Source organism: Paroedura picta, chromosome 14 (assembly GCF_049243985.1).
Source record: "Paroedura picta isolate Pp20150507F chromosome 14, Ppicta_v3.0, whole genome shotgun sequence".
Classification (NCBI taxonomy): domain Eukaryota; kingdom Metazoa; phylum Chordata; class Lepidosauria; order Squamata; family Gekkonidae; genus Paroedura; species Paroedura picta.
In genome coordinates this window covers 35,053,439-35,066,429 of record NC_135382.1, presented here as the reverse complement: position 1 = coordinate 35,066,429, position 12,991 = coordinate 35,053,439, and the positions used below count along the sequence as shown (strand labels likewise).

General features: G+C 45.5%; 1 protein-coding gene across 2 annotated transcripts in view; it reads left to right on the top strand.

The window, feature by feature from the left end:
- Positions 1-12,991, top strand: part of BRD7 (bromodomain containing 7) — a 17,796-nt gene extending 4,805 nt beyond the window's left edge. The window contains exons 5-17 of one of the 2 annotated variants that reach the window (XM_077310118.1): positions 865-1,009; positions 2,064-2,174; positions 3,432-3,613; positions 4,472-4,595; positions 5,192-5,267; positions 6,364-6,471; positions 7,243-7,375; positions 8,475-8,586; positions 9,477-9,533; positions 9,994-10,108; positions 10,217-10,360; positions 11,492-11,635; positions 12,801-12,991. In XM_077310118.1, coding sequence (XP_077166233.1) covers positions 865-1,009; positions 2,064-2,174; positions 3,432-3,613; positions 4,472-4,595; positions 5,192-5,267; positions 6,364-6,471; positions 7,243-7,375; positions 8,475-8,586; positions 9,477-9,533; positions 9,994-10,108; positions 10,217-10,360; positions 11,492-11,635; positions 12,801-12,859 — 1,510 coding nt within the window. In that variant the 3' untranslated portion in view covers positions 12,860-12,991. Of the gene's footprint in view, positions 1-864; positions 1,010-2,063; positions 2,175-3,431; positions 3,668-4,471; positions 4,596-5,191; positions 5,268-6,363; positions 6,472-7,242; positions 7,376-8,474; positions 8,587-9,476; positions 9,534-9,993; positions 10,109-10,216; positions 10,361-11,491; positions 11,636-12,800 lie in introns of both variants that reach the window. The other variant, XM_077310117.1, reaches the window with a different exon arrangement.

Sequence of the window (12,991 nt, the reverse complement as noted above, 5' to 3'; positions counted from 1 at the left end):
AAAGGGCCCCTGCTCCCCGCCCCCCCTCAGAACATCACCTATACACTCTGGACCTGTTTGTATGTTGCAACGTTGTATTGTTTATTGGTTATACAATTATAATGTTATATGTTTACAATTATCAGTTATTATTGCACGGTTATTCAAATGTTTTATAGACTGTTCCATGTATTGTTCTTAAGTTATTATGTAACCCGCCCTGAGCCCCCGGGGAGGGCGGTATATAAATATAATAAATAAAATAAATAAAACAGTCGGAGACAGATGAATGGCTGACAACAGCAACAACTATGCCAGATCCTTTAACCAGAGATGCTGGGGATTGAACTTGGGACCTTTGGCATGCAAAGCAGATGCTCTGTTACTATACTACAGCACCTCTCACCGTATGCATTATTGCTCCTTGCAGCATGGAAAGGCAGCTGTTCTCATGCAAGGGGACTTTGTATGAAAAGTGAATGAGTCCTGTTTTGCAGGGATGCTGAAACCTAGTGCATAAAACTTTCCCTGCTATTGATATTATAATATATCATTGCATGGAGGGGGGGAATGAAGGAGAAAAATGTGGTGCCTGGGGTTTGGCTAAAAAATATCAAATATTTTTGAGCAATAACTTACCGGCTCTTTAAAAAAAAATATATATATCCGTTTGAAGAAATGCTTGCGAGGTAGTGACCTCTGCCGTTTTGAAGAAATGCAAGATTGTATTGGGGCGAACTCTTTCTTGTTTCAGTTCAGTTCAGTGGCTTCTTTCAAGTCGGACTCTTCTCTCCCTATTTAATAGCAAGGCCTGTCTGTTCTTTGTTACATGTATGGGAAAAAAAATGAGATGTTAAAAAGCCTCTTCTTTTCATTTCTCCACAGAAAAGATCCAAATGCTTTCTTTTCATTTCCTGTGACTGACTTTATTGCTCCCGGCTACTCCATGATCATTAAACGCCCAATGGATTTTAGTACCATGAAAGAGAAGATCAAGAACAATGGATACCAGTCCATAGAAGAACTAAAGGTGCTTTTAATTTATATTTCAGCTGCAGAGAGTGGATTAAACATTGACAGTTGCCGGTGCCAGCATTTGTACAGGTTCTCCCGCCCCCCCCCCCCCCCAATATTTTATTCATTCAGGGGCTGAACTTTCATAGTTTATGAACGCACGGAATCAGAAATCGGCACATCTGGCTTTGAGAGCGTTTCCCGTCCTCTTTCTTTGCAGGAAGCCATTCTTTTGTGTCCATCTTCAGGAGGTTCTCTTTCATATTAAACTCACCAGTGCAAAAATGTGCTTTAAAAAAAAAAAGATGAACAACCAAAATTTTATTGGTAGTACTTGAAACTGATAACAAGATCATAGATTCTGACAAGTATATTCGTCAGAGCTTGGTTTCACCGTCAGCAAAATGAAAGGTGATTTGGTGACTGTTCACCACTGTAGTAAATTAATTAATGGCTTGCTTCTTGACTTATCTGATATTATGTCTGGTTTTTCTCATTCTCTTCTATAGTAAGAATGATTGTGTTTAAAATTAAATGTATTTATTCCCCCTCAAAAATTAGAAGTGAAAGAAGTTTTAAGTTTCTTCCTCCTCCTCCTTTTTTTTTTTTGGTAGGCTAATAGGACACATTATATTTCTTTTAACTCTCTAAGTAAGAAGTCCAGCCCTACCCCGCACCCTGAACCTATCCCGTTTATACCTTTTAAAGAAGAACACGAGACTTCCACATTTACTTGATTAATATTTCCCGTCTGACAAGCCCAGCTCTGTGATCTCCTGAGAAAAGCATCTCTGCTGAGTGTCTCGCCTTTGCCAGTACACGAATACCAGTCAGATGTCTGTCATGAGCACGTTTGGCCTCTGATCATGCCTGTTTCATCTCTAACGCTCACACATCACTGGCCTGGCATGTAAAGAACAGGGTGCCTAGTCCCCCTTGCAGGCTCCGCTTGTCAGATTTGAAGAGAGAGGTTTTTGCCGATGTATCCCATCATTTTTTTAAAGGGCAATGACTAGAAAACATTTTGAGAAATGTCTGCTCATGTGCTGTAATTTTTTCTGTTGATGCAGGACAACTTCAAACTGATGTGCACTAATGCCATGGTCTATAACAAACCAGAAACCATTTATTACAAGGCGGCAAAAAAATTACTGCATTCGGGAATGAAAATACTCAGCCAGGTAACAAGAGTTAAGCATGGAAAAGTAATTAATTACTGGGGAGTTTGTTTTTAATCTTTACATATGTTGTTTTATTCTAGCTTTTAAAACAGTTTTAGATTTGTCTTCATTTATACCCTAGCGTTTCTCCCTACTGGGGACCCAGGGCAGGCTAGCTGGGTGACCTTAGGCTTGTCACAGTCCTGTTAGAGCTGTTCACACTGAGAGTTCTGTCAGAGCTCTCTCAATCCCACTAACCTCACATGGTATCTCTTGTGGGGAGAGGAAGGGAAAGATATTTGTAAAGCTGCTTTGGAGCTACTTCAGGTAGTGAAAAGCAGGATATAAAGCACCAGCTCTTTTTCTTTAGATATTTCTTCTGTTAAACCCCTTTACAGAAAAAAATATCCATTTTTTTCTTTTTTTAGTTTATACTATGCCTTCTGACTGACACTCAAGGCCAATTGCATAGTATAGGCCCACATCAACAAGGAATTCCATCACATCAGCCTAGTCCGTATTGGTCCGGTTCAAAAGGACATACCTTATAGGGGATGCGGTTCTTCGTGACGGACCAAATGTGTGATGGGCCTTTCCTTCCCACCATTCTGCTTTCCCATTCTACCTAATTTCAGACTCCTTTGTCTAGGGAAAAGCAGGGTATAACAACCAACTCTTCAAAAAAAAAAGTTTGCATCATTCTCCTCTCCTTCATTTCAGCCTCACAACAGCCCTGTGAGGTAGGTTAAACTGAGATTGTGCGACTAGTCCAGAGTCACCCAGTTGCTTTGCTTTTAATGGTTGGCCACCTTCGTGGCCCTGACTGGGCAGAAAGACAAGAGTATAAAACCTATAAATAAATTATTTTTAATTGAGCGTTCCAGTCAACTATTCTGCAGGGTTGTTGATTGGGCCTTACCAGCTTTTCCACCATGTTCAGCAGCAGCATACCCTTGACTGCCAGTTACTGGGGACAGCAGTGGGAGGGAGGTGGGCCATTGTAAGAGAAAGGATGCTAGATGGGATCGCTGACCGATCGGATCGGACAGCGATGGCCTTAAGACCTTAATTCAGGGGTAGTCAAACGGTGGCCCTCCAGATGTCCGTGGACTACAATTCCCATGAGCGCCTGCCAGCATTCGCATTGCTCATGGGAATTGTAGTCCATGAACATCTGGAGGGCCGCCTTAACTTCACAAACGTCCATCACGATTAGGCGAGTTTTAATGGAGAAATCAAAACGGATTTTTAAAAGAGTGCCTCCGGTTTTGTTTCGAGGAACGGATTCAGAGTCTGAAACAGAGCATAGACTTCATGGCCGACCTTCAGAAGAGCAGGAAGCCGAAAGATAAAGCAGATGCACAGTCCGGCGGGGAAGACAACGACGGTCTCGAGAAAGACCCGAATTCCACGGAAACAGACCTCAGAGACTGTAAAACTCCCAGCAAAGAACACAAAAAGTATATCACAGGGGCTGAGTATTTCTTTCATTTCAGCAAAATCAGGAGCAAGAGGTGATACCCTAAAACGTTTTTTGGAATTGACATCTTCCCCACCCACCCCTTCCCAAAATCACATTCTTAGGACATCCATCCTTTGATAGCACTGCCAGGAGGGAATATGATCGCAGGTTGACAACAGTTTACAAAATGGCACTGAACTCTTATTCTTTCTTGAATTGTCTCCCCCCCCCCCCATTTATTTTCCACGAAGACTGCAGGCACAGAATTAGTTGGTGGCTTGTGGTATGACATAAAATCACAGGAGCACTGACTTGCACTGCGTAATCCGCCTTGAATATCTGTGAGAGAGGCGGGCTACCAACAGCGCAAATAAACAAAGTATCAGTGGGTTATAACCTATATACAGGAGTGGCAGATTTCTGGCAGCTTCGACTGCCAAATACACTTTTCCTCCCACCATTATGTGTTCATTCTTAAATTGGTTTGGGTTTATATTTTTTTAAAAACTCACTGGCTGCCACTTTCACGGGAAAAAATGTGGGATAAAAATTTCTGAAACCGATCATTCCATTTTAGTGCAAGCCCGGTTTGCGCTTCACTTTTCAAGCCAGGGCTGCAAATCACCTTCAGCCGATGGTGTTTGATCCTAATTTATAAAGTTAGCACAAGCCAGAGCTTCCCCATCTGGACGTAACAGCACCGTTCAGCCTGCGTGGGGAAAGCGTGTTAAGTCACCCTGTGCTCACAAGCCCATTTTCATACCACCGTTTGAATGAACCCACGCTTTAGCAGTGCCTTCTATTTCAAAGGGCCGTAGTAACGTGTGTGGCATTTTCCTTTTATCGCTTTTTACAGAAAAGACAAAGAGCTGCTCGAGGAAAAAATACGGAACAGTAATTTAGAGAGGGAACAAGAACTGATTGAAAGAATCATCAAAGAATCAGGAGGGAAACTAACAAAACGGCCTGCCAACGCTCAGGTAAGTACCCTCTACAGCTGCCCATTCTCTAGGTCAGTGGTCCCCAACCCGCGGGCCGCGAAGGCCTTGGCGCCGGGCCGCGGCTCCCTCTCCCTGCCCCCCCCGCAGTAGAAAACTTCCCGGGCCGCAAGCTTGCGGCCCAGGAAGCTTCTTACTGCGGGAGGGGGGGAGAGGGAATCAGGGCCGCGCCCGCGCATCGCACATGCGTGGCTAGGCCATGCATGCGCACATGTGCCATGCGCAGCGGAAATCGCACATGCGTGGCACTTTTGCGCATGCACACATGCGCGAAAGTGCCACGCATGCTCGATTTCGGTCGCGCATGCGCGATGCGCGGGCAGGCAGTTGCCCTGCCGGTCCCCAGCCTCAAAAAGGTTGGGGACCACTGCTCTAGGTAACTTTGGTTGTGATCCGCCCTACAATCAAGCTCTTTTAAGTCCTATAGATTTGATGCAAACTGCCATCACGACTGTTAAAAATCCAAATCAACACCCGTAACGTTCATTGATTGAAACTGTTTAAGCAGATCAGCCTGTTAAATTATGTATTGTCCTTTTCTCACACCTCTCGTTTTAATAGCTTGCTCTTTATTTCAGTGCGAGTTTGAAAGGAGAAAACCTGACGGCACAACCACTCTGGGACTCCTTAATCCAGCCGAAAACAACGCAGGGGGTAACGCATGCAATAAGTAATTTAAGAGTCCTTCCTTCCTGTTAGGTGTATGACTGGTAAATTTCTACAGATCGTAGCAGGTCTTTTGGGGCTGTCTCGTTCTTCTCCCAAGCAAGCCTTGCTTGTAATGCCCTGAAAACCTTTTTTAAAATTCGTAAAGCTCAAAAAAGGCTGGTCCTCCAGAAGGAGCTTCCCTTGAAGCGGAGAATTATGATCGTCCCATATCCGTTTTGAAAGGTAGATTAGGCAAAGCTAAAGCGTGCCATTGCCATCACCTGGACTAGCCTGGTCTCATCAGATCTTGGAAGCTGAATGGCCAATTAGTATTTGGATGGGAGGCCATGCAGGAATGCCAGGGTTGCTATGCAGAGGCAGGCAATGGCAAGCCACCTCAGGGCATCTCCTGCCTTGAAAGCCATATGGGGGTGCAACTTGGTGGCAAGGGGAATAAAGTGTACAGCCAACTTACAGAGACCTTGTAGGGTTCTCAAAGCTGGAGATGAGCAGAGACGTGGTTTGCCATTGCCTTCCTCAGGGGTGGCCAGATGGTGATTCTCCGGATGTCCATGGACTGCAATTCCCATGAGCCCCTGCCAGCGTCATTCTGGAGAGCCACCATCTGGCCACCCTTGCTCTACATAGCAGTTCCAGTCTTCCTTGGTGGTCTCCTATGCCAGTACCCACCCCGTTTTGTCTGGTCTGAGCTCATAGAGCTGCTACAATAACAGAGTGTTCTTTATTCCGAAGCTGCTGGGTTCAAGCCTCTGGCAGCAAGACTAGGGAAGGCTTTCGGCTGAGAGAAGATGGAATATTGCTGCCGTTCAAATCTCACGGAACCGAAAGGGCCGATAGATTAAATTGGTATGAGGCAGCTTTATGCATTCCTAAGCTTAACAGATCCCTTCTAGTTACTGTGACATGCCGGACTGATTTCTCGTTCGTGGCTCAAGTCGTTATGAAGTATTAAGCCAAAAGGTACACTTCCAGAATTAGGAGAAGAAATCTTATAAGCACTTGGGAAGTTTTACGTACAGTACAGTTTAAACCTGGAGTGGTTTATATCTTCTTCTTCCCCCCCTATTCTGTTTGGTGGCAGAACTAGGTCATAATTCTGCGAAGTTGGGGGTGACAGCGGGAAGACTGCAGTCGGGCGTAAATACCTTGCAGGGCTTCAAAGAAGACAAAAGGAACAAAGTTACTCCAGGTGAGATTTACTGCTATGTTTCCTCAGAACAGGAAATTAGCTTCGTGGAAATTGAAAAAAATAAATCCTTAATGTGATGTTTTTAGATTTTTGTCCCGCTTCTGTCCATAAAGCTCTCAAAAGAGATTTTACAACAATTTAAAAATTAATTTTAACTTTGTATGAGTACTTCTGTGGTTCCTTTGTCTCCCTTGTTTTATAATCTGTCCCTTTCCACCATTTTCAGGGCAGCCCTAAGCACAGGTATACCATTCCATTGACTTCAGTGGGGTGTAACTCAGTTAGTTTGGAATTGCGCTGCCCAAGATCCAAAAAAGGCAAAACAGAAAGGGAAATTCTGTCGAACAGGCTTTCTTTATTAGGACAGGATAGATTTTGTCTTAGAAGTGTTGTGATTATGGCCAGTACAGTCGCCAGCTTTTAGGATTTTATTATGTGCCTAATAACTACCGTTAGAGCCTCTTGTGGCGCAGAGTGGTAAGGCAGCTGCCTGAAAGCTTTGCCCATGAGGTTGGGAGTTCGATCCCAGCAGCCGGCTCAAGGTTGACTCAGCCTTCCATCCTTCCGAGGTCGGTAAAATGAGTACCCAGCTTGCTGCTGGGGGGTAAACGGTCATGACTGGGGAAGGCACTGGCAAACCACCCCGTATTGAGTCTGCCATGAAAACGCTGGAGGGCGTCACCCCAAGGGTCAGACATGACTCGGTGCTTGCACAGGGGATACCTTTACCTTTACCTTTACCTTTAATAACTACCGTTGTTTTTCTTGCAGTGATGTACTTGAATTATGGGCCTTTTAGCTCTTATGCTCCAGCTTACGACTCCACGTTTGCAAACATCAGCAAGGACGATTCAGATTTAATTTACTCGACTTACGGGGAAGATTCTAATCCAGGGGGTTTTAAGTAAGTATTCAGCAAAGTGCCAACATGGTGTAGTGGTTAAGAACAGCAGCCTCTTATGGGAAGAACTGGGTTTGAGTCCCCATTCCTCCTGTGCAAGCAGCCAGCTGTGTGATCTTGGGCTAATCATGGTTCTTTCCAAGCTGTTCTTGCAGAGCAGTTCTCATGGAACTCTCTCAGCCCCTCCTACCTCATAGGGTATCTGTTTTGGGGAGAGAAAGGGAAGGCGATTGTAAGCTGCTTTGGTGCTCCTTCAGATAGTACAAAGCAGGGTATAAAAAACGGTCTTCTTCAGGGTAAGACTTCCCTTTATTTTGGCTCAGATCTCATTTAAGAAGCTTTCACATCCCAAGGAACATGCTTGGTTTCCAGCTAGTGAAACTCTTTTGTCCTTGGCATTTCCTTTGCTTCCTTGACTAGTTGTGACCAGGATCACATTCTTAACATTCCACTAAATCTTAGCGTTCACTTCTTTCAGAGAGAATATGAACTGAACTGGTAATGCTAGTCATATGGTCCCAGAGTACTCATTTCTACATTAATTTTGCATTTTCTCAATAGACAAAGAGGACTCCTCCTTGCCAGTAGCCAGAAACAAATCCTAGTTCAGTTCTTCAAGAGCTTTGCATTGGTGCTCAGGGGGGCAACAGCAAGAGGGCTTCTGGAGTTCTGGCCCCATTGGTGGGCCTCCTGAGGGCACCTGGCTTTTGACCACTGGGTGACACAGAGTGTTGGTCTGGATGGTCCATTGGCCTGATCCAACGTGGCTTCTCTTATATTCTTATAATTAATGTTATTCGTATAGCCCAACCTTCCCTGTTGGCTCAGGGGCAGTGATGCTCTGTCCTCTTGGTGCTTAGGCGGGAGGACTTCTGGAGTTCTAGCCCCGCTGGTGGATCTCCAAAGGGCACCTGGATTTTGGCCACAGAGTGTTGGATTGCATGGGCCATTGGCCTGATCCAGCCTGGCTTCCCTTGTGTTATATGCTGACATGATTGTTACATGTTTAATCTCTCATAGGGAAAGTTACTGAAAATACATTGGTTGCTTTGTGTATATTGGCATCACATTTTTTTCCTCCCATCTCTGATCCTTTTTTTAGTATGCAAGAGTTTTTGGCGAAGTCTCAAGACTACCCCTATGTCATGGCTGACAGCCTGCTGGACGTCTTGACCCAAGGAGGGCATTCTCGCTCGCTCAGAGAACTAGAGACGGTGAGGCTATTTGTGTGTGACTCTGCAACTGGTGGGGCAAAAGGCACACTAGTCAGAAAATTGAGACTGTGATGCCCGGTTGGGGGTGGGGGCGTCCTGCTTCTCTTTCACTTTCAGTTCACTAACAAAATAGTCAGGAAGCAGCTGGCTTGAATCCACCAGGAGCCTTTTGCACATTTTGAGGTCCTTGTGCCCTGATGTGGATAAGCCAGGTTAGCCCAAACATGTTAGATCTTGGAAGCTAAGTGGGGTGAGCCCAGGTTAGTGCTTGGATGGGAGAATAACCAGGGACTTCAGGGTTGTGGTGGAGGCAAGCCACCTCTGAACATCTGTTGCCTTGAAAAATCCACATTGACCAAGTTGTGGTTCTCCAGATGTCCATGGACTACAATTCCCATGAGCCCCTGCCAGCATTGCTCATGGGAATTGCAGTCCATGGACATCTGGAGAACCACAGCTTGGCCAGCCCTGCCCTACATGTTTGCCATGAGTCAGCTGTGACATGATGGCCAAAAATAAAAGAAAAAAAGAAAGGATCCTTTCATGAGCAAAAAGTGCGGAAAACTCACGCTCTGGCATCTTCGCACTAAATGAAACATAATCCCAAGCAGTTTTTTTTCCCATCTTGTGTTAAATGTTGTGCAGTCAGTTCTTGAGCACTTGAAGACACAGGAAGGAAGGCACTTGGTGTTGCAGAAGATGTTGCGTAGACAGGATGTGCTAAGTCCACTGACATGTGCATTCCTGCATGCCTGGATCTAAGCCAGTATGTTTAGATAGAAGGCTCCGAGCAAAGGGATTTGAACAGCCTGTAAACAGCAGGGCTACAGAATCCAGTGAAACCACATTAAAGCCGTTGTCCACCTCATTGGGTCCTCTTCCATTTACAGCCAGCAGATGCAACCGAAGGCAGGTCCGAAAGGGCTGACGTGGTAAAAGACACTCAGGTGATACTTTTCTGCATTTCGCTACAACAGTCTGGTGCAAACAAGCTGCAGGAATCCGTTTCCCTAGAGCCACTCTTGCTAAATCAAACGGCCCAATCATACCCATGTATCAGATTGCCCGGAGATTTCAAGGGTAGAGCCCGAAGGGGGCCGGGGTTTGGGGAAGGATGTTGACGGGGATAATACCATAGATTCTAAATTCCAAAGTGGCCATTTTTTCTGGGCGAACTGATCTCCCTCACTTGAAGATCAGTTGTAATCCAGGGAGATCTCAGTCCTGCCCGTGTTCACACAGATGATCTAGATTTGGCTTGTGCTCGGGAATGAATTGCGGTGGTAACTCTTGTGAACTTTCATGATTTCTCCTCTCCCCCCAGAAAACGTAATTAACTTGCATTGTGCGCTGGATATATTTATATCTGCTTGAGATCGAAAATTGTGCATTTGCTGCCATCTACAGATCTTGGAAACAGAGCCACCCAGTAGGCTTGAATCCTCACTTAGTAAAGAGAGGCTTACCGCTCTGAGAGCTGTGACCAATTTCGGGCTGCACCTGGAGGAGTTTGAGTCGGAAGGTGAGTCCCAGGGTCTCCCAGCGCATTCCATCCTGACCAGTGTCCGTGTTGGCGCACGTGCCGCTGTATGAACGCGCACAAAAACCCCTCTCCCTTTCGACCCAACAGAGGCAGAAGTCTTCCAGAGGAAACTCGACGAAACCACAAAGCTACTCAGGGAGCTCCAAGACGCTCAGAACGAACGGCTGAGCACAAAGCCGCCTCCTAACATGATTTGCCTTCTGGGACCGTCATACAAGGAGATGCATTTGGGTGAGCACAGGGCTCTATATGTTCAGTAGTGCTCCACTTCTTAGATCGGACTACCAGTTAGAAATGCGGAGGGAAGGCTGAAAGGACAGTAGATCGTAATCCGGTTCCCCCCTGAAATGTCAGGTGCTTCGATACCCAACGTACAGCGAATTACCATTTCTTGCATTGGGTGTGTACAAAGTCCAGTAGCAGATTCCTGATCCAAACACGGGATTTCTCTTATACTTTTTGCTGCATTTGCATCAGCCAGGTTAGGAAACCATTTCCATTCCCCCAACGGCAATTTCAACCCAAGCTTTTTCTCACCTGGACAGCCTGCTGTTTACACCCAACCCTCCCCAGGTAACATTTCTGCACCGAGTATTTCCACAGTGGTTGCTTCAGGGTATTTAGGCCCATCTTATTTTAATTGCTTTTGAGCCTGCATTGCACCATTTTTTTTCTCTTCTTTGCCTTTAGTGGTTGCTTTGATTGTCCATCTCTGTACCACCGGCTTGCTTACGAGTTCTTTCATAGTGCTTGTAAATAAACTGGAGATACAGCCATGAAATACTGAAGTGGCCACTAGAGGGAGCCAAGCACATGCAGAAATGGGGGGAGACATAATACAGGCCCAGGACAGCAAATAATAGATGGGACAGAGCCCCCAGTCTCCCATTGAGTGATCAGAGAGCCTCAATGATCCCATTCTCATGACTTCGTTGCCATTTATCTTTGGATGGGTGGGAGTTATGTTCTATCCCCTGAAAAGTTTTTTAGACATTCGAAGGGCTTGTGCCCTTAGAAAATGTTATAACAGGCAGTCTGCCTTGTGTTGCTGAGACTGCAGAGATACTTCGGTCCTACACACTGAGCTTTCTAAAATTTTATTGAGTTCAATGCAACTCACTTCCGTGTGGTCTGCAGAGTCAGAATTGCAGTGCTGGGGAGTGGCGTTTTCATCTTGCTCTCTGGGTTAGATTCATTTTCAGAGGGCAGGAGTTTGCAGCTTACCTGGTTAAGAACACAAGAGTTTCACGTAATCCAGCTGGCAGGTGGTTCCGAGATGCTTTCAGGCACCTCACAAAAAGGCTCAGTTTAAATGAAGTTTATAAGAAGCCAGGCCGTTTTTAACGCTTGCATCTTTTCCAGCGGAGAGAGTGACCAGTAATCTAAAAGAGCTTGCCCAACAAGTAGCTCCGGGAGACATTGTGAGCACGTACGGAATCCGGAAAGCCATGGGGATTTCGGTCCCTTTATGGGACACGGGAGACGACGCAGTCGACTTAACCGATGGTGAGTAGCCAGAGCACATTTCACATTCCCTATTGTGGTTGGTTGTTGCAGATTGGTTGTCTTTGAACAGAATAAACTGAATTGGCCTCCATGTAGCATTACCTAGAACAGGGGTAGTCAACCTGTGGTCCTCCAGATGTCCATGGACTACAATTCCCATGAGCCCCTGCCAGCGAATGCGAAGGGAAATAAGCATTCGCTGGCAGGGGCTCATGGGAATTGTATCCATGGACATCTGGAGGACCACAGGTTGACTACCCCTGACCTAGAAAGAAGAGCCCTGCTGGATCTGATCCCATTTCACATAATGGCCAACCAGTTGGCCCAAAGGGCCAAGAAGTAGAGCATAGAGGTCAAGGCCTTCTTTTAAAGTTGCTTTCTAGCACTGGGATTCAGAGGGTTTTTTCCTCTGAATAGGGAGGCTCTGAATATCAGCTTCCTGAACTAAGCATGCAGACCCATCAAAAATCAATAATAGAAATTAGAGTTTTGCATTGTGCTGGCATTCTGGGATGGAAAAATCTCTAGGGTTAAAGACACAATGGTCGTTGTCTGTCCCCCCCCGCCCAATCCCAACTCTTCTGTAGCTGCACTGGAATGGGGAAGAACCTGACCCACAGATGAGATAATCTGGCCACGCATAGATCATTGGTTCTTTTCAGTCTGGTATTGTTTTCATGCACTTGTTCCGTCTTGTTCCTACAGATCTTGCTTGGGGGTCGTAGGCAAGACAAGCTCCCTTAGTCTCAGCCCCACCATCCACAATGTCAGGATAATACTGGCCGACCTTATTTAGTGAGGATGTATAACACTTGAGATGTTTAACATCCCCTGTACTAAGTATTAATGCAAGCATTATTTTTTTTTTCTCAACCCTGGCCCCAGAGTGTATTCATTCGTTCTTGCCTTTTAGTTGATTTTATGTTATTTATTAAAATATTTTATATCCTGCCTTTCCTATCTGGTGGTCTAAGGCAGCTTACAATAATAGTTACGTTTCCAAAGGGGGGTGTTTTTAAGAAAAGCACACTCCAGATCTCTTCCCCTTTAAAAAAAAGAGGGCTGCTTTTCGCGCCCTTTCAAAAGCCTCGGAAAATAAGCAAAGGGAAATAAGCAAAGGGACATTAACGTGATTGTTGTGTTGGGATTTCTTCCCCCTCCACAGATGTGCCGGAACCTTCAAAAACGCCCGTTCCCATCGATTGTGAAACCCTTGCCACGTGACACTTGAGAAAGGTGTTGAAATATAAACCGTGTGTGTGTGTGTGTTGGGGGGGGGGGTTGTTGTCAAGGTTTGTCCTGATGTCTGTACCTTTGTGTTATTATTGTTGGGGGGGGAAGCGGGATTTCTGAATT